Source organism: Semicossyphus pulcher, unplaced genomic scaffold (assembly GCF_022749685.1).
Source record: "Semicossyphus pulcher isolate SPU_LCO1_2020_fin unplaced genomic scaffold, fSemPul1.0.p SCAF_7, whole genome shotgun sequence".
Classification (NCBI taxonomy): Eukaryota; Metazoa; Chordata; class Actinopteri; order Labriformes; family Labridae; genus Semicossyphus; species Semicossyphus pulcher.
Window position 1 is genome coordinate 15705318 of NW_027211748.1, and position 26580 is coordinate 15731897.

General features: G+C 41.9%; 1 protein-coding gene across 1 annotated transcript in view; it reads left to right on the forward strand.

The window, feature by feature from the left end:
• The window catches only part of b4galt2 (UDP-Gal:betaGlcNAc beta 1,4- galactosyltransferase, polypeptide 2), a 169961-nt gene that overhangs the window by 48592 nt on the left and 94789 nt on the right, over positions 1-26580 (forward strand). Inside the window, exons 2-3 of the mRNA XM_069685168.1 lie at positions 16370-16488; positions 18646-18762. Coding sequence (XP_069541269.1) covers positions 16370-16488; positions 18646-18762 — 236 coding nt within the window. The remainder of the gene's footprint in view (positions 1-16369; positions 16489-18645; positions 18763-26580) is intronic.

Consider the following 26580-nt stretch of genomic DNA (forward strand, 5'->3'; position numbering starts at 1 on the left):
ACCGTAGACGTCTGGATATCTGGGAAGTGTGCTCCTGCAATTACCGTTTATCGCCATAAGGAGCCGCCAAAGAGAACGAAACTGAGATCTTTGAGATTATAACTTTAAAGGTGCTGTGAGAAACTTTCGGTTGGTGTTGATTTTGGTGACCCCTGTGGACAAAGTGACACCTCTTATCTCTTTTCTTATTTTGTCCTGTACATTTGAAAGTAGTGTTATTTGACAAAAAATCCCATCCTGCTATATTTCAACAGTCAATCAAATCACTCACTGTTCTGTTTTTGCCATGGAAGGTTTTTTTGGCAACACCTACCCCCAGCAGGGTTTACAGGCATTAAAAATGACCGTATAGAAATAATCAATCTTGTCACTGATGGTTTGGTTTGCTTTTGTTGGTCATATAGAGGCATCAGTATTAATTTCAGACTGTTTCATAACCAGCTAAGAATTCATCACAGGAGCTTTGTGCTACAATTTCTTCTACAAAAGTGAAAATGAAAGTAATGTTAGCATGAAACTTGAAAATCTTACAATCCTAATTTACCATTTCTGCTATTTACTGTGACCATCCATCAGTGACTGTGTGCGGCTCTTAATTATAGTGATGGAGTAAACGAGGGTCTGAATTATCAAGCTGCTTTTTATTCTCTGTGCAGCTGCTGCTGCCACAATAGCAGAGCTTTGAGACAGGCACGGATGGCTTCATTTGAAGTTTCTCTTTGCTTGTTTCCCGAAACGCGCTAAGTGACAAAAAAGGAAACAATATGATCCAGAGCTGAAAAACACTTCTGTTAATATCTTGTAGCTGCAAATTATAACATATGGTCTGTACTTTGCCCCTACAGTCATAAAGAACAATAGAGTGCAAAATCATTAAACAATGATCCACAGTGGTAGCACTTTTAGAGGTCAATTAAACTGCTGAATTCATCTTTATTCAAAGTGTACTACATCTCTGTCTCCCTGTGTCTTTGTGCTTTAGAAAGTCATCCATGCCTTCACATCCATCCTCTTCAATCACTGTGACTCCTTATGTTTTTATAGCTTTTGCAAGATTATGATCAAAGTTAGATCTCTGGTTTTTGCATCCCTTCACTGGCACCCTGCTGCCTCTAATGTTGCTTGTCTACTAATAAATGCTTCTATATTTCTGCTTTGCATTTATCTGAACTACATTCCCCCCTAAGAAGCTCTGTCTACCAGGGTGTGTGTCTGATGTCCAAGTGTGTGTGAGTGTGCTAAGCATTTGTGTCCACACACATGGCGTGAAGTATTTGGTTAGCCTTTAATGGTGACAGACAGAAGAAAGAATTTCCAGGGAGAAAAGAGGGAAAGGAGATTAAAGCAGAGGAAGATCAAGACAGACGTAAACAGAGGGACACTGATACTCTCAGATGGGTTTATGTGTGTGTCTCTGTATAGGTGTCTGTGTGTGTGTTGACACATGCAAATACACACATGTATGCGAGAGGTGTCAAAGAACTGCCTTCAGAAATGTCAAATGTCAGATTCAGTTCAGTTGGAAATATGTGCTCGACAGACTGATCCCTGAAGAGTAGTTTTTCCGTCTTCCTTTGAACCACGACTAAACAAATCTTTTTAGGTCAGACAAGATGAAACATGTTTGTAAGATATACACAACTCTTCCAGTCATCAAGAAGTATTGTTATTTTGGGATCTGATTCGAAAGGTTTTATTAAACAGAGATGAATTCGATACAATTAGTTAGATGTAGCTGTTAGCTAACTAGCATTCTGCGCATATGGACCGTTTGTATGATGTTTGTGTTGTGATGCTAGCTGATCTAAAAGTTTTACAGAACATTTTTAGAGTTTCTCCCATGTTCTATTTTGATGCTGTCGCCTACCGTCTCTAAGGTGTGTTTGTGTTCAGTCAAAAGAACATGAAGTTATCAGCTAACATTAGCATTAATTAGGGTTCATTTATTGACGTTTTAATTTAAGCTTAAAAAAGCAGTCGACATAACTGAACGGTAGCATTCTAACTTAGCATTAGCTTTTACGACTGAATAGCTAATGTGATGTTTAATTCTGTTTTAATGATGGACAAAGTTACTAGCTAATATTTTAGCTAACACAATGTCCATTTAAAGGTTAGCTAATTTCATGGTATTAAGGTCCGTAATTAACTTGCTATTATGAGCAACAAATAACGCTGGTGACTAAGCTTTATCTCAGTGCTTATATGTGATGCTTAATGTTAATGCCTCTGCAGCTGACACACATTAGCTTAGTATTAGCCCTTATAGGAAGCAGCTAATGCTACTAATGTGTCATTTACCCTCTGGTAAGTTAAGTAGTAGTAGATAGTAGTTTACTTTACTGACATTATAATATTTTATAATATATTTTTACGTTAGCCTTCCTGGTAAACAAATGTTAGCCTTTAGCATCAACATAGCAGCTTACATCAATGACTTTTCACTTTATCCTTTATCCAACCTTTGTTGCATTTCATAGCCTTCTCTGTCCCTGTTGCTAGTCTGCCTCTTTACTATCACTGATCAGTAAAGGCAAAATCCCCACAATAGTCTTTCATATTCTTAGTTGTCCTTCCCTGAAGGACAAGTTAGCAGCTAATTTATCTGGCATTGTGTCAATTTAGGCTAACGTCAGCCTTTTTGACAGCAATATTTCTTTCTGTCACTCTGACTGATGATTATATTCTGTGTATAATTTTTAAAAAGCCTCATGCGACTTGACTTTTTTATTTCTGAAATGTGACTTGAATTTCTTGACCAATTGTGAATATATTGTGCAGTGTTTTCCTGGCTGAAGTGTCCTGGCAGCATGAAAAATTGAGTCTGCATCGTAATCCTCTGGCAGCCTGGAACCGAGCTCCCTGCATTATTTCATGTGTGTCCATCCTGACCACAACAAGCCGCACAGCGCTCTGACAGCACTGTGACCTTGGACTCTTCCTGCAGTGGGCTCTGGCTGTTTCAGGATACTGATTCTTCTGAGAACAGTGTCTGTAATGAGTGTGTGTGTGTGAGCATATGTGCCAACTACCACATCATTGTGCCAGCTGGAGAGTGGCAGTGAAACCTGTAGCTGTACCGCCAAACACACACATGCTTGCACACACACGCAGTCACATGCTGGCGTGCTAGTGTTGTCTCCTCTGCCAGTCATGCAGATTTGATATCATGTAATGGGGAGAACAGTCTACATCATGCCAGAAACAGCATCTAGGGAAATACAAGTTGGTCTGCTTGTCAGGGCCAGAACCAAATACAGCCTGACGGTGGCTGCTGTCCCTAGATTACTTGGAATAGGTTAATTCCAGATTAATAGGACGATGATAATCAAGTATTACGTTCGAATAATTGTCAACAAAACAACGGCTGTGTGATTAAAAACAAGACAAGATTTTCTCCTCCTTCCCTTTTCCTCTGATTGAGGACATTTTCTGCTTACTTTTTAAGACGTAAATCTAATTACTATCCTCAAATTCACCCACTGTTGTCAGACTTTTTCACGCTGTATGCCGTATCTTATATTTCACAGTGTACTGAATTTGATTAAATAGTTATATTTTAATAACAGGGAATTATCAAAACCAGCATTAGAAAGAACACCGTGTGAGTCATTTTCAGGGAACATTTTCAAAACTAACACATAATTTGATAGAACAAAATGTTTTGCTGAAGATTTCCCTGGAGCTGTCTAACCACCATCAGTGCATTGTGGGAAAATGTGTCCTTCAACATGACACTCAAATATCAAGTAAATATAGTCACCATACCAGAGTGTTTTATTGATTTTCTTACATTTTGCAAACATTTGACTTACAACTGGTTGAACAGAGGATGTTTTATCTAAATTAGACATGACTACAGGGTAGTTGTTCTCAAACTCTTTACTCTAACAAAGGCCTTAGGAAGTCTTAAATTAACTTACAAAAGTATTAAATATTTTCCCTTTTCTGCTGTGTAAATGTAGTTTTAGACCCAACTAACAATAATTTTTACTTTCTATTCATTTTTAGAATGTTTATTCATCCAGAGGTGAGTTAAAACATTTGATCAGTGTTAACCAAATCCCAATATAACGTCTTTGAGCATCTCCTTTTGTCCTACCCGATGATATTAAGTTCATTGTCATAGAGGAGTAATAATAAACAAAATCACATCACATTTACCAAGATGGAATTGGCATTTATACAAAAACAAAACAAAACTTAAAGTGTGATTATTGTCTCATCTTAAAAATATTTTTTTTCCATAGCTTTTACCGACGCCTGGTGGTAATGCGGGACCACTGCCAGACTGTGGCTGTTGCGCACCTGAAAGCTGTAACCGCCATTAAATAACCAAAGAAGAAGAAAGCATCAGTGCCAGGTGCCGGTAAAGCTTGTGTGGTGCTGTGAGATTTGGAACTAGAGAAAAATGCGGAGAGGTCTGTGGCCAAGTGCAAACTTTGAAAGGTAAAACTAGCATAACATAAGTCATTAGAGAGACCCACTTCGTTTTTATAACTTTGCCTCCTCTAGTATTTTAGCTTGAAGTGCCGGTCCCTACATGGAATCAGTGAATTTTGACTGTTTTTCCCTTAAAAGTGAATCTATTACCAAAAGAGTTTGTAATAAATTGAATCATTGACGGCTAATTAATGAATCAGTTATTTGTTGCAGCTCTGCAGGGAGCATTATCAAACCTTCAGGGAACACTCCCACTACTTTTAGCTACAGTGCCCAAAAAGATCTTTGTCTCATAATGAGCAATTTCAGCAACAACTTCTTTTCATTTAAATGTATGAATGAAATTTAGCTCGCTTACTGCTGCGGAAAATCTTACCAAATGGTTTGATGAAAGAGTAAATTGCTGCTGTGAACGTGTTAAATTTGTAAAGTAATAATGAGGTATCTCTCATTTTTTTGTCGTGGATGACAGCCTGTGATACAGAGCAATTCAGAAACCTGGTAATTATAGAAACCCTGCTGCGGAGAAGTGAAACCTTCATTTGGCTGGTGTTGCCATGGAATTTAGCTCACGACCTCACACGTTCTATCGTCCCCATTCACATCCTCGGTTTATCCTGCCGTTTCTTCTGTTGTTTTTTTGTTTTTGTCTCTGCTGTCCTTCAGTCTCATGAATCTCATCACTTATCGATCCGTCCTGAATGCTCAGTCCTTCCTTTATTCTTTCGGATGCTATCTTCATCCGCCTCTCTTTCTCTTCTTCACACACCCTGTGTTTTTTTTTTTGCCAGGATGCGACATTGTGTTACATGCTTCCTCCATCTGTTTCGTGCCCCCTACCTTTCCACCTCTTCCGTCCGAGAACAAAAACACATGAGTGAACATACTGTGCGCATGGATTCGAGCCATTAAGTGCTTTTTGCCTCGCTTGTTTTGTAACGATCCACAACACTGCTCCTGAATGCAGCATCGAGTGGTGCTTCAATAAATGCAGATCAGAGTTCTGTTATTGATGCGAGAAACAATCAGTGGAGTGTTTCACGCTGTAATCACTTTCATTAACATGCTTGAAATTCACACTGATTAATGAAATCGTGTTCACTCCTTCTTGGACGCAGGTTGTTCGTCTAACACCAGAAAATAAAATAGTTTCAGACGGCATTAAAGATTGTTAGTTGCTCTAATTATGGTAGTTTAAATGTAATAAAATAAGTATTTTACATTATGAGTGAAATTTTAAGTATATTTTTAAACAAAATGTATTATATTAATATGTAGATACCATAAACTATATAAATAGATGGACAGCATGACAGCTCCCTAAAAGTGAAGCCAAATCCTCTCTATCGCCCCCTGCTGACTGGCTCCAGTATAGCTCATAAAGCCCGCCTCCTCCATGTTAACAGATGGGACATGAGTCAAACTATAAAATCAAAACGCCAAATAATTGTTTCTCAAACATGGTTTCTCTCATTATAGGTAGTTCTTATCATGCTGATTTATGTCCAGGTGTTCATTTTTCTGACAAGTTTAGTTTTAATTAGTCATTTGATGCTGTAAAAAGGGGGGTGTAATGCCGTGATTGACAGCTCTGTTGACAAATAGGGCGCCTGCAGCCGATCTGTTCCTGATTAGCAGAGCAGAGGAGGAACGGTGAAAGGAAACTTAACTAAAACAATCACTACAGTCGCTGAAGTTTCCATATCCGTTAATATTGAGTTCAGAACAACAACAAGAAGTTGCTCTGCTGTTAAATACGCTGTCATCAGGGATCTTTGCCGTCTTGTTGGTGAGTTAAATGTGTGTAGCGGAAGGGGCGGGGCATTAGTGCTGTGGTTCCGCCAGCAAATCCTGATGGCACAGGCTCCAAATGGCATCACCTGTTCAAGATGGCAGCTATATTTTTGCTTCACTGTTGTATGATGAGGGGAGGTGGAGACGCGCCGTCCATATGTACAGTGGTATTGTACAGTCGCTTAAAGTGTCAGCCCAGTCTTTATTAGCCCCATTCAAGCAAGACATTGAGGTGGTATAAATACGTCTCTGACAAGCTCTGACTCTGTCTTATAAAGTGTCTCAACATAGAAAAAGTGGAGTCACCTTGATGATTTAAAGCTCCTGTGAGGAGTTTTAAACTGGTTATGATACAGTCTGAAATTAATCCTGATGCCTCTATATGACCTACGAATGCAAACCAGACCATCGGCAAGAAGACTGATTATTTCTATATAGTTATTTTTAATGTACGTCTCCGCTGCCGCCGGGCTGGTGTCAGAGGAAGCGATTTACAGCATGCAAACAGGAAGGGGCTTTATGAACATATTTTGTGGTTAAGATTCACAGTGAGTGACACGTTTGACCGTGCAAAGACAGCAGCAGGATTTCTTTCAGTACAGAAAACGACTTGTACAGGACAGGATCAGCAAAGAGATAAGACATATCAGTTTGTCCACAGGGGGCCCTAAGATCTACAAATAGAAAACATTAAAAATATTGCAGTTTTATTTTTAACAGTTTGATGTGGTTTGGCAGGTGTCTCTTAACACTAAGAAAACCATCAACCCTGGAATTATGTTGCTGCAGAGGAGAAGGCAGGAATCATCTGAAAGACTCCCTCTGCAAAGCTGATTGTTGCTGTTGCTGTTGCATGTTTTTATAGAAATGCATCTTGGGAATTGTTGTTCTGACATCTTTATTTACACAGTATTTTTGGGGGCCTTTTACACCTTTATTTAGAGAGAGAGGACAGTGGATCGTGTTGGAAACATAAGGAGAGAGAGCGGGGATGACACGCGGCAAAGGGCCGAGGGTGGGAGTCGAACTCGGGGGAGTCGAACCTCTGTATATGTGACGTGTGATTTATCCACTGAGCTTAACATTTGTTCATATTTGAGTGTTTAAAGCAGGACTTGGTCATGCAATCCAAACCAAATGTTTGTGCAAAGAATGACTGTCCCATTTTGCGACTCCGTCTATCTCGTCTCTTCTTTTTATTCATCTTAACTTTGCATTACCTCGAGGCACTTTCAAACCAAAGTGTTTCATACCTTCTGATTTCTGTTCATTTCACTGCAGGAGATAAGTATATTTATGTTGCTTTGTTAGTCAAGGTTACTTTGTCATCCCTCCAAATTCAGTAATAATTCTCTCTGCTGTGCTCTCAAGGAATCTGCAGAACAGCAACCTTTCTAATCCTCTCACAGACCAGTGTCACATTATCCTCTTCCTCCCGCTCATGTTTCCCTTTTTGTCATCTGGATTTTCATTTCCCTGCAAACACTGTGACAACACAGCTTCCGTTTGGTGGATGTGGCTGCAACCTTTTGTGCTCGCTGTGAATACACCACCGTTAACCCTTTATCTCTTCGCTTCCACAGCACACAAACACACATTCTGTTGTGCATTTGGACACAAACGCACACAAACAGATGACTGGGTGCTTTGCGTGTCGAGCAGATCCTTGGATACCGGTAATCCTCTGATCCAGTGAATTCACACATTCTCATGCAGATGCAGAAACACACGCACAGGAACTGGATTTTATGCCTTTTACACAAATTATTTAACCCCGGCCCAATGAGGAATCGAGGAAATAGAAAGACAAAGGAAAGAAAGAAGGAGAAGAAGAGATAGAGCTCTACGTCTGTCTCTCTTTTTCTCCTTCTCTCCATCCCTGGAAGAACAGCAATTACAGTCCCCAGTCAGTAGAGGCACTTGTAAATGATTGAAAGCGAGAGAAAGAGAGAGGAGGAGGAGGGAGTGGACGGGCTAATAAGATTCAGAGGGCTGAAAGTCTCCATTGTCACCGACTCTGTGTCAGTAGGAGGCAGGAGGAGAGGAGCAATCTCTCCCTCCCTCCTTCTTTCTCTCCTGTTCTCTCTCTCTCTCCCAAAGCCGCAGAACCAAACTCAGTTTCCAAAACTCCCAATTTCTCCTTGAAACTCGACCCTGGCAGAGCTCCAGTTGTCGCTTAAGTAACAGGAAGTCACAGGAAGTGTCAGAGCAGGACGTCTGATTAACAAGCAGCCTGCTGGTGCTTTGTGCGCTCAGATGGCCCCGACTGACCACCGACACGGCCAGTCCTGGTGTTCCTGCGTGGGGGAGTCGGGCTTCAGAGGGAAAATAAAGCTGTTTGGTTACTTTCGCTTTCACAGATGGCCGAGTGGAATCAAATCAAAACACTTTTTTTTTTCTTTTTAGATTCAGATCTAATCTCTGGCACCTGTGCAGGAAGTCGTTTACGGTGTTATCATTCGGTTACTGTGCATGCAGATGTAACAGTGGTGACAAAGTAAAGAGAAAAGACGTCATTATGAAGTTTTTTTTTGTTGTTATGCACACTTTTAGATGAAGCATTATTGCAGTATTTAACAAGATGATGCATGGAGCGCTGGTTTAGCTCAGTTGGTAGAGCAGGTGCCCCGTGCACAGAGGCCACAGTCCTCGTCACACTGATCGCAGGTTTGACTCCTGGACGGCCGATCATTTGGTGCATGTCATCCCCCACTCTCTGCTCCCCATGTTTCCAGTCTCTCTTCAGCTTTCCTCAGTGGGCAGAGCAGGTGCCCCAGTGGTGGAGTTAGTCATCCCTCAATCGTAAGGTTTGAGCCCTGACTACTGCAGTCACATGCCAAAGTGTCCTTGGGCAAGACACTGAACACCAAATTGCCTTAATGTCCATCGACCCTGATTGGAGCTGGGCACTTTGGCCTCTGTCATTAGTTTGTGAAAGGGTGGATGGGACATGTGGGGACAACACAAAGAAGACTACACCAGCGCTATGTAAGTACAGTCCATGTCCCATATACAGAGGCAGTGGTGGTGACGCAGCCACCGCCACAGGTTTGATCCCGCCCTCAGGCCTTTGCTGCCGGTCTTCTCCCAATAACATCAGTTGTCCTATCATCCATCCATCCATCCATTATCTACACCACTTATCCTGTTCAGGGTCACGGGGGGGGGCTGGAGCCTATCCCAGCTGTCATTGGGCGAGAGGCGGGGTACACCCTGGACTGATCACCAGTCAATCACAGGGCTGACACACAGAGACAGACAACCTTTTACGCTCATATTTACATCTATGGGCAATGGTCACCAATGAACCTAACAAGCATGTCTTTGGACTGTGGGAGGAAGCCGGAGTACTGGGAGGGAACCCAGGCATGCACGGGGAGAACATGCAAACTACTTTCGTATAGGAACCGGGGTTCGAACCGGGAACCTTCTAGCTGTGAGGCAACACTGCAATAACCTTAAAATAAACTGTTGTTGGACTCGTTATTGGACAACAAAAGATAACAGAAAAAATGCATCAGAAGCAAAAATTTGATCTTTTTTATCCTTTGCATTCGCTGCAGCGTAAACGAGACCGTTATGTGTCAAATCAGCACTATTCCCCTTGAACTAAGACACGTGTTGCATAATTACACTGCCTACTTATTTGAGTCATCGGTTTATTATTAAATTATTAATTATAAAGGAAATATTACAAATATTTTTCAATTAACATTTATAAATGAGTGGAATTGCTTATTTTTTCTGCATCTTTAACAATTTTATTAGATAACCAGAAAACAAAAGAAGGTATTTTTAAATATGGGCTCAAACTGATGAGAATCCCCCTTTGTTGTTATTTTATTCATAACGTTAATTATTAATCCGCTTGTGAAAGTAGTCCATAGATAAATTGATGTTATGTAATTATTCAAAGTTGCAGCCCTGCTGGACATTATGTAACGGATACAAACTTTAGTCAGTGAAGGTTTTTTCTTTAGTTTTTCTTTAGTTTTTCTTTAGTTTCTTTAGGTTTTGCCGTCCATGTGTCTGCCTTCTCTCCTTTAAGACGTCCCTCAGTTCACACTCTGGTCTCACCTTTAAAAGAGAGTGAAAATGATTTAACCTGGAGCTTTCTATGTCCCAGGTCAAGTCTGTGGATCCCGTGTTCAGACGCACTTGCCTGGTGGAGAGCGAGCGAGCATGAATGTTGCAGCTTTGATAAGTAAGATATCTGCTGAGAGGGAGAAAGCAAATCAAGCCAATAAGACGGCGAGGTGGATAAACAGAAGCAAGGAGCACAGCGATCTGTGAATGGATGCCTGAGAACAAACAAAAACACTTGAGTGCTCCCATTTTGCTGCTAATTCTGTTTCCTCGTTATCAAGGCGGGCGCGGGCTGAATCACTGCTGCAAATAGGCCGAGTCTCATTCTGTGTGTGTGTGTGTGTGTGTGTGTGTGTGTGTGTGTGTGTGTGTGTGTGTGTGTGTGTGTGTGTGTGTGTGTGTGTGTGTGTGTGTGTGTGTGTGTGTGTGTGTGTGGGTTAAAAATGCTTACCGCCTCAGGTTTTTGCTCTCAGTACATTGTGTCAGTTCATGTACTACTAACCCAATAGCTCAGAGATTTGTTCATTATAGTGGGGGGAAATTGGGTGTGTATACAGTATGAGCGTGTGTGTGTGTGTGTGTGTGTGTGTGTGTGTTGTGTATATGCAGACAAAGCAGTGATGTAACCCCCAAAGTGCAGAGGGTGTCTCAGATAGCAGCGTGATTAAAATGTATTACCTTAATATCACCACATTGATAAGCGTGTGTGTTTGCACGTGCATGATAATTACACCTCTTTAAAGCTACCACATGTTACAACTCTTATTCCTCCATACACAACAAACATGGACGCACACAGGCACGCTTCCCGCCTCTGTCACACCCACACTCACGCAGACACACTCACACTTTGTTTTATTGATCTCTCATGTCACAGAGAAACACGGTGATGTCAGTGACGGTTTAGAAAGGTTCCTCCACACACGTCAGCAGACTGTTTGGGAGGCGACTGACCTCTACCTGTCACCTTCATTTCAGATCAAAACAACAACACGTCTCTGAGTGGAGCTCTTCGGAAAAAGGCAGCGAGGGTGAAGTGCATCACTTCCTGTGCAGCTGATCACTTTTTGTCAGTCGGTTTGCACAATGACATCTGCAAAACAGCCAGAGATGAACAACAAAGACACAAGGACAGCAGCTTTTTAGAGTGGAGTAATAGTGTCATTTTAGGAAATACTCTCACACCTCAACAAAAGATGAGGAAATTGAAAGCACTTTGAAAGCACATATGCTGTAGGAGCATTTTAGCTTTGGACAGAGACGGGCTGTTTCTCCCAGCATCCAGCCTTTGTGCTAAGCTAAGCTAAGCTCCTAGCTTTAGCTCCATGCCGAACATACAGACATAAAAATGATATCACCTACCTTTTGTCTTGACTCTTGGAAAGACGTTGAATAAATCAAACTATTTCCTAAAACCATATTGGATGTCATAGAACAGCATCTGAATTCTCCTACCAATACCAACCAGTTGGTGTTAAAGGAGCAGTTGTCCCCTGGAGAAACCCACTGTCAGTCAAAGCTGGTGTTCTCTGTAATCGATAGAAGCAGTAATATTTGAACTTGGCGCCATAGCTGTGGAGAAAGTCGTACAAACACCTTGTGGTTTCGCCCGTTCTACATTCCTACAACACCCAGCGTGCATTGCGCCCCTCCCTCTGAAAGGAACAGCCCAGCGAGAGACGCTGGAGTGAAATACAACCGTTTTCGCTGCAGGCAATGACTCAGAGCGGTACAGAATCCGAAATAAGACGAGAATATACCGGTGGATCGGCAACTTGACATCGGAGTTTAGCGTGCTCCCTAGCCTCCGCCAGATTACGCGTTTTACGGAGTCTGTTGGAGGCTTTCCAGGGCCCATTGGAGAAGCGGACAGCGGCCTCCAAAAGCACAGAGCGAAAATTGCAAAGTGTGACATCAAATGTTTCCAAGATCTTATTTGCTCACGGGGTTGAAATTGGAATTGTCATATCAGAGAAATATGAAGGTCTACTTTTTGATCAGGACTTATTATTGAAGCAACAAATTGAAAACATTGTTGCTCATCTGATTGTTTTCAGGAATAATTCCTGTCTCTCCCTGCGGGCAGGGAAACACTTGATTTCAGCAGCTTGTTCACTGCTTTGTATAAAAGCATCTGACCCTCAGAACAGAACTGAAAATGTTTTAGGAAATTGTAGCAGCTTTGATTTTTCTGTCCCTGTCCTTATATTGCATATTAACCGGATATTGGATTCACTCATACGAATATCAGTGTCACACACTCCAACAGAGCCGTGTGTTTTGTTTGTGTTGCAGCTGTAATAATCGTTATGCTGCTCTCTTGGCCCGGTCACTATTAGAAAATAGATTTAATCTTAATGAGGCTTTTACCTGTTTAATTCTCGGCATTGTGAGTTGTTTTCTGTTGGATTACACTCAGGCTTTTCTGCAAGCGTAGTGATTAACCCTTAACATGACCTGTTCTAAGGCCGGAGACATGCTTGCTTTTTAACCTCCGTTCGCGAACACAACCGACTGAGTCCTGAACGTAGCTGCTCACATACTTGTCTATGCACTACGCGTGTTACTGGAGGATACCTCTAGAGGGCAGACCAGAGAGCTCAGGCCGTATGCAACTACCATGGGCAAGATGTATAGAACAGACATAGCGACACTCGAGGGTGTTACTATTATGTTCAATCGGAATTCTCTGTAGCCAGGGACTGACTAAATTCTGTAGCCAGCTCAGGCGACTGATGACCCGTGGACAGAGCACACCGTCGGCACCGCCCCAACTCGGTTTCGCCAACATGTGTCTCCATGCACGGACGTAACAGCCCTGGACTTGTTTCCATTTAGTTTTGCTGGTTTCCACGTTTGACAGATATGTTTGACACTGACATATCGTACAGATGTGGGTATTGCCGACTCGGTTTATCAGCTTGTCTTCAGCACTTTCTGTCATTGTTGTCTTGTTGCTGTGTGTGGTATCATCCCCTCTCCCGCTGCCCCTACTGCTCGTGTGCAGACTGTATGTTGCTTTTGCAGTAGGACGTGCACAGCTGAGGCTCCATACAGACGCAGGGCACGCCTGGTAGCCGTCATGCGCACGCAAATATGTAGTTAAATGCAAGAATATCTCAAGCTTAACACTGCATCTGAAACTGTGTTTGGAAAATCTATTGTGCTCTGTACAGATGCAAACTGAACACAGTGATGTTATAGCCAGGCAGCCGTGTGTGCCACAGATTCACTGTGCACTATAAAACGCTCTCATTGCCTTGTACTGGATTAAAACTCGCCCTAAATAAAGTATAATATAGGTCCCTGAAGTGGGTTATTTTTTCTCAGAAGACTTTTTTCGCTCTATTTGCCTGATTCTCAAAGATTACTGCCTTAATGAATAAAAAAGGGGCCAAAAAACATCAATAAAAACACAAATTATGATCTAAAATAGCATCATTTTGTGAGAGAGCTTCCTGTTATTGCGTCCTTCTTTTTCTGTGTGCAAGCTAACTAACGTCATCCTGAGACGAGATGCAAACACCATGTTCCACTCACCGTCTCATTAGTGTGAGACAGGAAGAGGAAATCAGAAACAGAGACACGAGAGAGGATGGAGGGCGACCGGCAGCAGTGGTCAGGGTGACGGGGCGGCTGGGACTGTTTGCATTCAGCTCTTGCGGTTTGATAAAGAGGTGTGTTATGAACACGTAACCTTGTTGCCATCGATCATGCTCCTCACCTGAGCAGCGTTGATTGGACGAGACCTCTCAGCACGGAGCTCATACGTCAATGCTAAGAGGATTATTATCTCATATACCTGTGCTGAACTCGGCTCCCTCTCTCCTCTCTGAAGCTGAGTTTACATATATTTATTACGCCGCACAGGACGTGCATCGTGGTCGTGATCATGCATGTTAAATCAGTGGTGATGGTAAATGAAGTGAATTAAAGCTTTAAATCTAAGAGCTGTTTTGAGAGAGCAGCCGTGGCCACGTGACACAGACAGGAAGTAAAGAGAGCGAGCGACGTTTATGTAAATAAAGCAGTGAAACAGAAATAAGACATTATTTTCTGATTGTTTCACAGAGGTTACGCTCTAAACGCGTCTACACCTCCACACAGCTCCACAGGAAGGTACAGGGTGTCTGTCTGCTCCGCCCTCCTTCCCACCTGAGTACAGCAACAACACAGCGGATTGTTCTCATTCACAGAACGCAAATTAAAAGGTTTTTTGACATCCGTTTCACGTCTCATAAAGATGCAATGGGTACGACAGTGTCTTCTGCAGACAGACAGAGAGCAGAGCAGAGAGACAGCCGTGTCACCTTGGAGCTACATTTTTCATTTAGTCCCGACCTGCGGGCTGCTGGCTGAGCTCCAAACCACTGCCTATTTTTGTGGAAAATCCTGCTCTTTAAGCTTTTCATTACTGTATGTAAGAGCTGCTGAGTGTTTAGTGACTTCTTCTGTACTAGCACTGTGTGAAGGTGGGAAATTAAAAACAAGAAAATTACTTTTTATTGCTGATGTATCGAAACAGGTGTCGAGTATCTTCTTTTTGGTATCAAAGTTTGTGGTATCGTGACTACCCTACTTTTGAAGTTAGTTAGCTATTAAAGCGAACAGGAAAGCAAAGAAAATATGTGCAACAACTGCAGGCAGTTTTTATACTATATCACTAACACAAATTAGCTGAGTTAAAAATCAGTGCACTGTCCCTTTAAATCTGTACAATACAATCACTACAGCCTTCAGACGTGGTAGAACAACTCTTCAATCAAACAAGCTTACATGTCTACCAGACTTTAGCACCAGGCACATTGACAATCAGAATGATATACTTTAATTTATTACAGGCTGAAATAATTTCCTAAAACAACTGGGAGATGTAGTTTTTAGCAGATGTTACTCAAACGATCCGCCCACTTTTTTGGGAGCTGTGGATTGATACACATACTTTGTGCTACTTTGTGCAGCAAAACTGTGTATATAAGACTATATAATAAACTACAGCTGTACTGCACAGTCATGTAATGCAACAATGTGGCTCACTGGTGTGTTTTTAATGGGACTCTGTGGCAGAACAATAAGATCTGGAAGGATCAATTAAATGCTGGTTTCAGTCTTTTCATGAAATATGTGGAAACATATCAAACCTCATGCTTAAAAAATATGCATTCTGTATGTGTGGTATCATCGTTTGCTACTGTACCTCTAACATGTCTACCCCAAATGACGGCCTTATTTATGCAATCTGTGCATGTTTGATTGAGTGACACCTCCGCAGACAAGATCCTCTATACTCACAGATTCTGGGTGAAAAACATCATGTAATAGTCTTCTTTCTTTACTGCATGTGATGCATTGTACATTAACTAGCAGGCTCTTTCTCTGACACTGACACAGGAGGAAAAAGCAGGCTCTAATGAGTGACATTTTGCTGCAGAACGAGGCCTCCGAGTCTTTCTGTGGTTGCAGGGCTTTGGTCGGAGCCCAAACAGCAAAGCTTGCTCATATATTTTAATGATCCCAGCTCCCTGAACGAGGCTCTGTTTTTATGATCCAGGCCAGAGATTCAAAGCCAACCCTTCCTTTAAATGAGTCTGAACCCACAATCTCTCGCACACAGACACAGGCGCAGAGATAGCATTTGATCCGGGAAGACTCAGAGGAATGACGGATAGATTTGTAGATATAACATATGGTGTGGCTCCATCACTGAGCAGCGTAATTACCTTTCATGTTGTGTTTACACTGACTCACTTCAAAGTCTTTGTTGATTTTTTTAGGAATATATGTTTTCCCAAGTCTGTGCTTCTTATTAAATGCTGCATTATGCAGAGCGTCTCTCTAGAAACCATTATTTCTGCACACATTGCTTTGATACACGCGCTCTGTTGCTTTGAAGCTTAAAGCTCCCTCTCTCTGTTCCCCACTCCCTACATCCCTCGCTCCCTCTCTCGCTTTTTTTCTTCCCATCATCTGTTTCTTCTTTCATACTCTGCCTTCTCTGTTATCTTCTTCATCTCGCTAATTCTTCCCTGTTTCTTTATTTCCTCAGTGGGCCGTTTGTTGATCGAGTTCAGCTCCCAGATGACGATGGAACGAGTGCAGAAAGAAAACCCCAACGTGACGGATGGAGGCCGCTACACGCCTCCTGACTGTCGGCCCAGATGGAAGGTCAGTATATACGCGTCTGTCTTCATTTTACATATTCGAAATGAAGTACCTATACTCAAACATTTTATTATGGAAGCCCACCTCTGCCATCCATCTATACCGCTTATCCTGTTAAGGGTGGGGGGGCTGGAGCCTATCCCAGCTGTCATTGGATGAAAAGGGGGGTGCACCCTGGACTGATCACCAGTCAGTCACAGGGCTGACACATACAGACACAGACAACCCTTAAGTCTCACATTCATTCAGGAAATTTAGAGTCACCAATGAACCTAAGGAACATGTCTTTGGACTGTGGGAGGAAGCCGGAGTACCTGGAGAGAACCCACACATGCACGGGGAGAACAAGCAAACTCCACACAGAAAGGCCCGCTTCCTCAGAACTGGGATTTGAACTAGGAACTGTCTAGCTGTGAGGCCCTCACCACTGCACCCCTGTGCAGCTGCCCACCTCTGCCCCGAAAATAATTAAAAACAAGAAGCCAAAAAGTCTTTTGACTATAAAACTGAGTCTAAAGTGTGAGCCAGTAAGTAACAATTGATTCTAGAGAGTTAATAAGTCAAAATGTTGAATTAGTACGCCAAACTTTTTACTACTTGGTCAAAATAATGAGATACAAAGCAAAAAATGATAAACTACATCAAAATAAGACAGTAAGTTGAAAACGATGTAGAAATTCTGAAATATAAAGTAAAAATGAGACACTAACTCAAAATTTCAAGTCAGTAAGACGACATTATAAAATACTGACATAGAATAAAAATGTAGTAAATATTATGTAAAAGTATTTGAAAATGTTGAGACATAGATATATATATGTATATTTATACATATTATTTATATATATATTTTTTCCACCATATTATTTATTTAATAGTATAATGTTTTATTTATTTATCACATTCAACTTTTTAAAATACATTTTTCCCTGTTTTGGCAGAAACAGGCTTCCATATTTTTCTCTCTGTATTTACAACTCATAAGAACAGATTACATAAGAAAGACAGACACAAGGTCACACAGGACAAACAAACCCTTTTTTCATAGTAGTTGTGTCATCATCTTTGGAAGCTGAAACATTACTAATCTATTTAAATTTCTTTATTAAAGCTCCTGTGACGAACTTTAAGTTTGTGTTGGTTTTGGCGCCCCCTGTGGACAAAGCCGTACTTCTTATCTCTTTGCTGATTTTGTCATGTACACGCTCTTCTCATCCAAACAATCTCATCCTGCTTTCTTTAACAGTCATATATATCACTCACTTTAAGTTGTTGCCCTGAGAATGTAAACAAAGGCAGCGTGCTTTTGATTACAGTTAATCGCCTCGTCTGACACCTACCCCCCACCAGCAGCTTCAGGCATTAAAAATAACTATATAGACATAATCAATAATGTCGCTGACGGTCTGGTTTGCTCTTGTAGGTCTTATAGAGTCATCAGAATTCATTTCAGTCCGTTTCATAACCAGTGAAAAACTTTCACTGTATATTTACATAGTCCTATTCTTGATATTCTAATGTGCGTTGGTTTAACATACCACAGTAAGACTGTCACTCTAATACTGCTCACCATTACTTTTAAAAAAATGTTAATCCCTCATACTTACAAACCAAAATGAAAACAAAATCTCCTCTTCATAACACTTGCCTGAGGTCAGGGTGCGTCCTTTAGCAGTGAAGATAACACTTAAATAGGTGCACTCATCACAGGGACTACACAAGGTCAAAGTGCTGCCGGTGTTCATCTGAGTGCATGATCACCATGAACCCACACGGTCGATTAGAGTTCAACCTTGGACTGTTTGGACAGCGGAGAACGACTCACTTACAGCACAGAGATACAGCACGGCCTCAAATCTGTCTCACATCTGTGATGCCATTCAGAGCTCCATCCTTGAGCTGCTTCATTCATAATGAATGAGAAGCAACTTTATGTGACATTAACCGGGGGGGAATCGCTGCAGACATGATGTTCTGATGCAGAGCAGTTCACTGTAAGCTAAAACAATTTAGGCAGAATCACTTTTTCGGAGTCTTGTAATCTGTGTCCTTGTCTGTGTCCGGGCCTATACCGGGCTATACCGTGTCCGCAAAAGTTTCTAGTAAATGTTTCCATGGAATAGAAACAAATAACCAACCAAATCTTTCCCTGTTGTTCAGGTGGCCATCATCATCCCGTTCCGTCACAGAGAAAACCACCTAAAGTACTGGCTCCACTACCTCCACCCCATCCTCCGACGGCAGAGGATTGACTACGGCATCTACATCATCAACCAGGTAAGAGCACCCGAGTCCAGTCATTGCTGCTGCTGCTAGCAAGAGAACTGTTACAAGGCGTCAGCCCAGTAGTGTGCATTGAAGATTTTGTTGAAGGTTTGCCCTTTGTTCATGGTCAGTTGAGGAAACGATGTCCGAGGAGAGTCTCAACAGTCTTCAGGAAAAGACTAGCAGGCATATTGGTGTAGGCTCCCCCTTAGTTTCCTCTGCATCGTGGATCCCAACGGAACCCAATGCTTTTTTACACGAGCGCTAACGTTGGATTCATGCTTTGAGGGATGGATGTTAGAGGTTGGAAAGATTCTCATGTTAACAGCTTACGGGTGTTCACTTCATCAAAACGGTTGTTCAAGTAATGATTGAAAATTCAGTGCATTAATAATATTGCTGTGGTTCTTTGGCTGATGTAAAGCATCCATATACAGTACACTGATGTCAGGAACTTGCGAGTCAGATATAAGTTTTTCAGTGAAACAATATCACACTTGAGGTTGGGTGTTGTACTGAATATCAGCACTGCAGTGATTGGGCGGCCTTGTGCCACAGAAAATCACAGCCGTCATGATCTTCAGTCCAACACCACAACCTCGAGTGTGATATTGCTTTTCTAACAGTTTCAAAAGCAAATAGTAGTAGACGGTATCAATCAACAGCAAAGTGCTCCACCGACTAAAACTGGACTTTTGTTGCCAAGCAACCCAAACATTCTCCAGCACTCTGTGTCTACAGGTTACCACAGATCAGCTGTTTTTCATCATGTACATCGATTAGTTTGTTTTAATTTATCATCAACCAGTGAAATAAGAGTCTGCTGTGTGATTCAGAGGTACCAGCTTGCTCAATGGAGACAAACTCTGTCTGCTGTAGTGTTCAGAACATGTGGCTGAGGCGGATGCTCAGTGATACACAGAGTGAAACGTCCCATGTCAGCACTCATGGAATGCCTCTTGTCCAATCAGATTACTTGGTCGGAACTAACTGTTGTATAATGATAGTTACGACTTGGAAATTGGAAACACTTTGAGAAAGGTACAAGAACTTTCTGGCTTGATTTTATGAGCCTTCTATTGAACCTCTTAAAGTTCATCAAGGGGGCCTAGGGGGCCGCCAGGGGGCGCTAGGGGGGCCTCAGAAAATTGGAGGAAAAAAAATAAATAAATGCAAAAAATAAATAAATAAATAAATTTATTTTTTAATTTTATTTTTTTAATAACCATTTGTCCTGAACCTTACAACATGTAAACTGCCGTAATCTCGGATTCTCAAATTCAGCTGCAAATTCGGCATTACGACATCATAATCCGTGTAGACCTGGCGGTTGTTATCAAGCTGCTCTGCTCCTCAAGCTTCATCATTTTTAGCCTCATACCACATTGCTCGTGCTTAAAAACCTCACACATTTGGAGAGGATTTGATTCTACCAGCTACCAAAGACATTGTCCGAGAATTGCTTGGTGAGGATGCTGCCAAAAAAATCGACGCTGTCCCACTCTCTGTTGTCTGTGGGTTTGGGGGTCCCCGGCCAGAAGCTAATGCTGTTTGGGGAGCCTTGGCATGGAAAAGTTTGGGAACCCCTGCTTTAGAATATTACTTGATGTCTTAGATCCTTTAAAACCATGTTCATAAATTTCACATCTGTTTAACATAAACTGTGTAAGTATAAGGCTGTAAGAAGATGTTGTTGCAAGAGGCTCAAATTAGTGTTTGACAGGAACCAGACATGAACCAGATCTGTCAGCTCAGGTTAGCTCCTGAGTAGTGAGAGAATATCAGAGCACTGTAGCCACCATCAGGTACTTCAAGTCCTTAATATGGTGGGAGAAGTCTATTAATGCACGTTGACATTGATAAGTTAATTTGCAGGTGTTTTAACCCTTAAAGGCTGCTCCTCCACTGTTCCCACCCTGACTGGTCTTTATGGGTAGAAACCCTTCTGCACTTTAAATCAGCTGCATTTGTTCTCATCCTACACGCGGCTCAGCAGACGCACAAAGAGCTTGATTTTGTAAGCAATGTTGTGAGCGCGTATGTGAATGTTCAAGGCTGCGTTAGGTGAGAGTTCTTCTTCTACATTATGGGTAATGATGAGCTCTTCTGTCGCCTCTGTCTCCCCTGTGGGCCATGCGCGACGCCTTAATCACTCCCCCTGTGGAAGGGACGTTTGGTTCCGCCTCCCCTGCTGTGTTTTGCTCTTGATGTGGCTTTGTTCCAGTGTCTTACTCTTTCGCATTCACACACAGATAAACACATAAACCCACTGAGCATGTCTGAATCTTTCTTATCTCAAATGTGAGGCAGTTAGCGAGGGTAAGGGTGTGTAGAGCTTTAGAGTTGGCGCAACATTCGGACTATTTTGTAACCTAACCTTCTCTTTCTCTTGGTTTCTCTAAGAATGAGCTTGGCTCATCTCTCACTAAAATGTCCTTCCCTGCCAGAAGATTTTATACGCTTTTACTTTATCTTCAGCTTCATCTCGAGTCAGTGAATCCTGCTCAGAGGTCTGTGCACACACCACGTAGATTTAATCTGATTTATGACTGTTTTTACATTCATTAAATTTCTGTCTCCCCTTTGTGTTTGATCAATCTAAACTAAAGAGGTTCTTTAAGTTCAACAATGAAGAATAGAAATATTAACAATAAGAAAGCTAATTTATTAACGCCCTTCGAAAACAAAAGTATAAAAGTGCTTTCCATGTGATAAACAGCACTAAAAGAATTGTTATTTAGTAAAACATGGCAATTTAATTCAATTTGTAATCTTGAAATAAGATAAAAACTGAAGATAAATATGTAAAACACATTATATGTTGAAACATCTTCAACCTGGAATGAAACTTTACGTTTATCAAAATGATTTAAAGGAATTTACAGATGCTGCAAGCTGCTTTCTGTAGTCAGACATTTTTTTTTACCAATAAATAAATGACTGTAAATAACATTAAAAACATAATTACTTCATTGAACCATGCGATGGATTCAAAGTACACCCTTTCACAGCGTAGCCATCGCCAGGGGCGTGCAAGGCCCTGCTCATTGACATGCATACCCGCTAGCTTTTGCACGCCTGCTCAGCCACCACATCTCTGGAAGTGTTGACCAATTTATCCAGCGATGCTCGCAGTGACTTCTTAAATTCTTCCTTTTTAAAATTTTCCTTTTCTCAGCACGCGACTCGTGTTTAAGAACTCTGTCGTGCAGCCGACATTGTTTCCCCTTCTCCTTCGTCCCTGCAGTGAGCAGCGAGGTAGAGCACACACTCCGTAACAATGCAGTGTCGGAATAAAAATAAATAAATTGTTAAGTTAGATCTTTGAGTATGCATAATGGAACTGACAAACAGGAATTTCATTTCAGAATCATGGTGGGTCAACAACAGGTTACTTTTGAAGTGTTGCTTTGGACCCTGTGGGAGGCCCTCTAGAGGTGCACAACCCTGTGCGGTTGCACACTTTGCACCGCCCATACAACGGTTCTGTTTCACACACACATTCACACACAAAGGCTGCTACGTAACGTGCCCAACTGTGAAATACTAATCCCATTAACAAACCGATGGCTATGCCACCAGGAGCAGTTTGGGGTTTCAGTGTCTTACTCAGGGAACACTTCGACATGTAGACCGTAGCCGTCAGGGATTGAACCACCAACCTTCCCATTGTGAGATGACCGATTCTACCACTGAGCCCAGAAAAATCTCTTCTTGTTTTTGTGTCTCCAGCAAGTTTTCAGGTTTAGCTACAAAAGCACCATCCCTGCAGCTGCAACGGATATAGTGCCATGCTCAATGATGGTTTAGCAGTGGACACTATTGGCACAGGAAGTCGAATCCTCATCCCCCCAGCTGAAGGACAGTCTACTCATTAAGCGAGCTGCCAGAAACTGTGCGTCTTTTAGTAACGTCACACCACCTGCTCATATGATTTTACTGTTAACAGAGACGTCAGTGAAGCACCTTCAGCTCATTTACCTGCACTTTAAACAGACACTGATCCACTGTCGGCCTGCAATTATCTGTAAAACCATCACTATTTTCACCACTTAAAAGTTCAGAGTGGGCTTTGTTTGAAGTGGAAATCACTCTTGTGTATTTTTAAATTCCACTCGAACTTGTTGAGATTCTTAAAACCACATTTCATTCTCTTATGAATCCATGAGCAGCTGCATCGCGTGGAAGGGTTCATGTCTGCCTCTGGTTTTTGGCTGAGCTGACCCAAAGATTACCACTGAATTACACTTTACTTCTATTTGTACAAGTGCTAATGACTGCTGATAGAGCTCTTCATTAGCTCTATAAATATATATATATTATAAAGTGTTTCCAAAAGGACCGACTCATTAGCGACTGCTGAAGGGTAAAAAAAACTTAAGCTTTCTCCTCGATTGAAATTAAGATTTTATACTAATTGCTCAGGAAGGGCATCTTGAGGTGATGCAATTTTTATTCAGCAGTTGCTCATCTAATATTATCAATGTGTAATTTTGCAATTAGCTCTTTGCTCAATTAGCACTTTTATAGCCAGGATGTATTTAGATCTGAGCTCCGGCCAAATGCTCCAAATTAGTCTGGAAAGTTGGAGGCTGGATTTACAACTTGATGTGCTGAAAATGTGCAACGGCGATGCCTCTTATACTGATGTTTGAAGGAGCTTTTAGACAGCTGATCAAACTTTGGATTAGTTTTATATTTAGAAACATGATGGATATACCCTGATAAGACAAATGAAATAAGGATCCCAATGTATCTCCTTAAAAAACAAACATAAAAGCATATACACTTTTGCCTTGTTTCAAATCCTCACACCCACCTGGACTTCCTTCATGGAGTTCAGAGTAGGGATGCAACGATTAGAGATGTTGATGGTACGATGATAGTCAGAGGAATAATCACGGTTTCACTATTATATATGTAACATTACTAATGTATAAAGCAACATGAACATTCTTTAAACATTGTTATGGGTGGTAATCCTGCAGATGTTCCATCAGGTTTAATGTGTTTGACACTTAAGCCGCAACTTTTTTTCACGCAGGTTTTGCAGACGGGGGATCCGTTGTCTTGACGAAGTGACCCCACACTGCTGAATTCACTCGTTACTTCGGTGGATGCAAAGCTTGCATGGCCTCTCTGCCATAGTGAAGCTAATGCAGTGTAGCCTTTATGTCTCTTGATAAGAACAACACATTAAGGTGGTGCACCAACAGGTGTCACTTTGTTTTCGTTCCGTGCAGGTTGCGCCAAAAAAAGTGCTCCGTTTTTAGAGAACGAAACCAGAAATTAACCGGTGTAGCGGAGCCTTCACGATTAAATAAGCGTGACGTTTTCAAAGGTTTTCTGGTTCATCGCTGGGTCCCTGGTTCAGACAGGACATGTGGATTTGAAACTGCCAGACGAGCTGACAGGAAGTCCCAAAAACAGACAGCGAAGCACGTCGACTACAAACAGGATGGACGGGCCGGCAGATTGAGAGGGGCCCAATCACGGCGACAGAGGTGCTGATTTGATGACAGGAACTCCTGATGTATCTGACACGGTGGCAGATTAAACCTTAACACATCGCGCCACTTTCCGAGAGGAAGGTGAGGAGCGGTTTTCTCTCGTGCTTGCTGGAGTGTTAAATGAGTAAAAGTCTGAGGCCTTTTAAACTCCAAGGGAGCCTGTGGAGGGGAGTCGGGGTGCAGGGGTGTAAGCTTTGATAATTTTCCCTCTTTAAGTCTCCTCCTCGCTCTCAGCTAATAAAAAGCACCACAAACTGCCGATAGTTTACTTTTAAAACTCGCTGAATTCATGTGAACACTACTGCAGGTTAAAGGCTGGTATCTCTGCACCATCCTGCTGCCGTTGTTTTGCCTCAGCTGAAACATTTTTAAGCAGCTATCATCTCGCTCTGAAAAGCGCCGCCGCTGTCGAGGTACGGTGAGTAGGCGTTGCAGAGGGATCATGCGGAAAGTTATATAGCAACCTTGCTGTTCTGCCCTGCTGCTCTGTGTCCGCTCGGCCGGCCGCGGACCGGGGCCAATGTTTGTGTTGTTGGCCATCGGCTCATCGTGCAAGCTGGAGAAAAGCCCAGAACGAGGCAGAGAGAGAGAGAGAGAGAGGGACGGAACACAAAGAAAAGCAGGTGAGAAAGAGAGAGTGAGGGAGGGAGGTGAGTGACAGAAGTGATGGAGAAAGACGAGCCATCTGCTGTTGTGATTTTTATCCAAGCTTAAGGTCGATCCACGCTGGATATCATTATCGATTTATAGCTTCTAATGCCCTGCAGCTTTAGGGGAAGTTTATAAGGCCAAAATGACAAACTGTCCGTTCTCGTGTCTCCTCTAATCCTCTGCTATACCTGCTACATTACAAGTAAAACTCCTTTGTACAAAAGTACAGACATAATATCACAATAATATATTTAAGGTGCCAAAATTAACAGTTTTGGTTCTGCATTTTTCCCCCAGCTGATTTGGGTGTTATCAGTCCATTAAATGTCTGTTAGCAGTTGCCATATACGAGCTAGTTACTGTAGTCGTCTGAGTCGGCGTTATTATCTGTAAGTAAGGTGAAACACAACATAAGCACATCATGGCAGAAAAACCTATTGGTGGTACTAATAATGATGGAAGCGAAGCACAGGAAGAAGTTGGGTGATGATGCATAAAGAGTGTGAAAGTCCCCATTAGGAGACGCTCAAGCTGGACGGACAGCTTAAACAAACACATGACTTTCACCTAGGAGAGTGGGGCTTGTGTCCTTTGTGAGAGCGAAATGTGTTTTTTTTTGACTGATGTAACTTTTTTTGTGTACATAACGTGAAGTAACTTCTTTCTTTTATAGCTTACCTAAAGTACCACATCTTAACTGAGACCTCAATCTTTCTAAACAAGTAGTTTCGTGTCTAAAGCTAACCAAACTGTCACTATTTTACAATGTTCACTACGTGTTTATTATTGCTACAATGGCGACAAGCTCCAAAGTCTGTAGTATTACTGAACAGGTGAACAAAGTTGTTAAACAAAATTATGTTGTGTCTGAAGACTGCAGGTATAAAGATCTGTAGTTGTCAAGTTAAAAAAGGGAGCTTAACCGACCCCTGCTAATCATCTCCTCTGGAAGCAGTTTGAGGCTTCATTTGCTGCTACTAGCATAACACGCTACTAGCATGACATGCCAGTATCTGACGAGGTAAAAGCAATAAATAGCATTAAACAGTAATACTCAAGTGAAGACCGAGTAACCTGCACTTGTATTGAAGTACAGTACTTGACAAAATGTACTTTAACTTCATTCAACATTCAATATTTTGCCGCCTTTTCACACACAAAACAAAGCATGCTTAGCGAAAAATATGCTGTTTAGAGTGAACCTCTAAAACTGTGAGGTGCTTTTGAGTGTTAGGTCTTAACTTTTATTTGCATTGCATTTTTTTCACCAGCACACAATCTTAAGGATAAAGCAGGATACATAAACCCGCGACATTCTGACATCTGGTGTCAACACACACAACACTGTAAGCTTCTGCTGGACCCTTTGCTCCACTAATCCACCAAGATCTGACCTGCTACCCCCCTTTCTCCTTCTGCCAGCCCTCATAAAACACACACACACACACACACGCACACACCCACACACACACACACACACACACACACACACACACGCACACACACACACACACACACACACACACACACACACACACACACTGACTTTCCAGTAACTCTTCTGTATCTGCCTTTCACACATTTTGTTCTTCATATTCACGTCGACACCTCAGCTCCAGCAGTGGACACCAGAGGATCATGATGGATTATGTTCTGTGTGTGTGTGTGT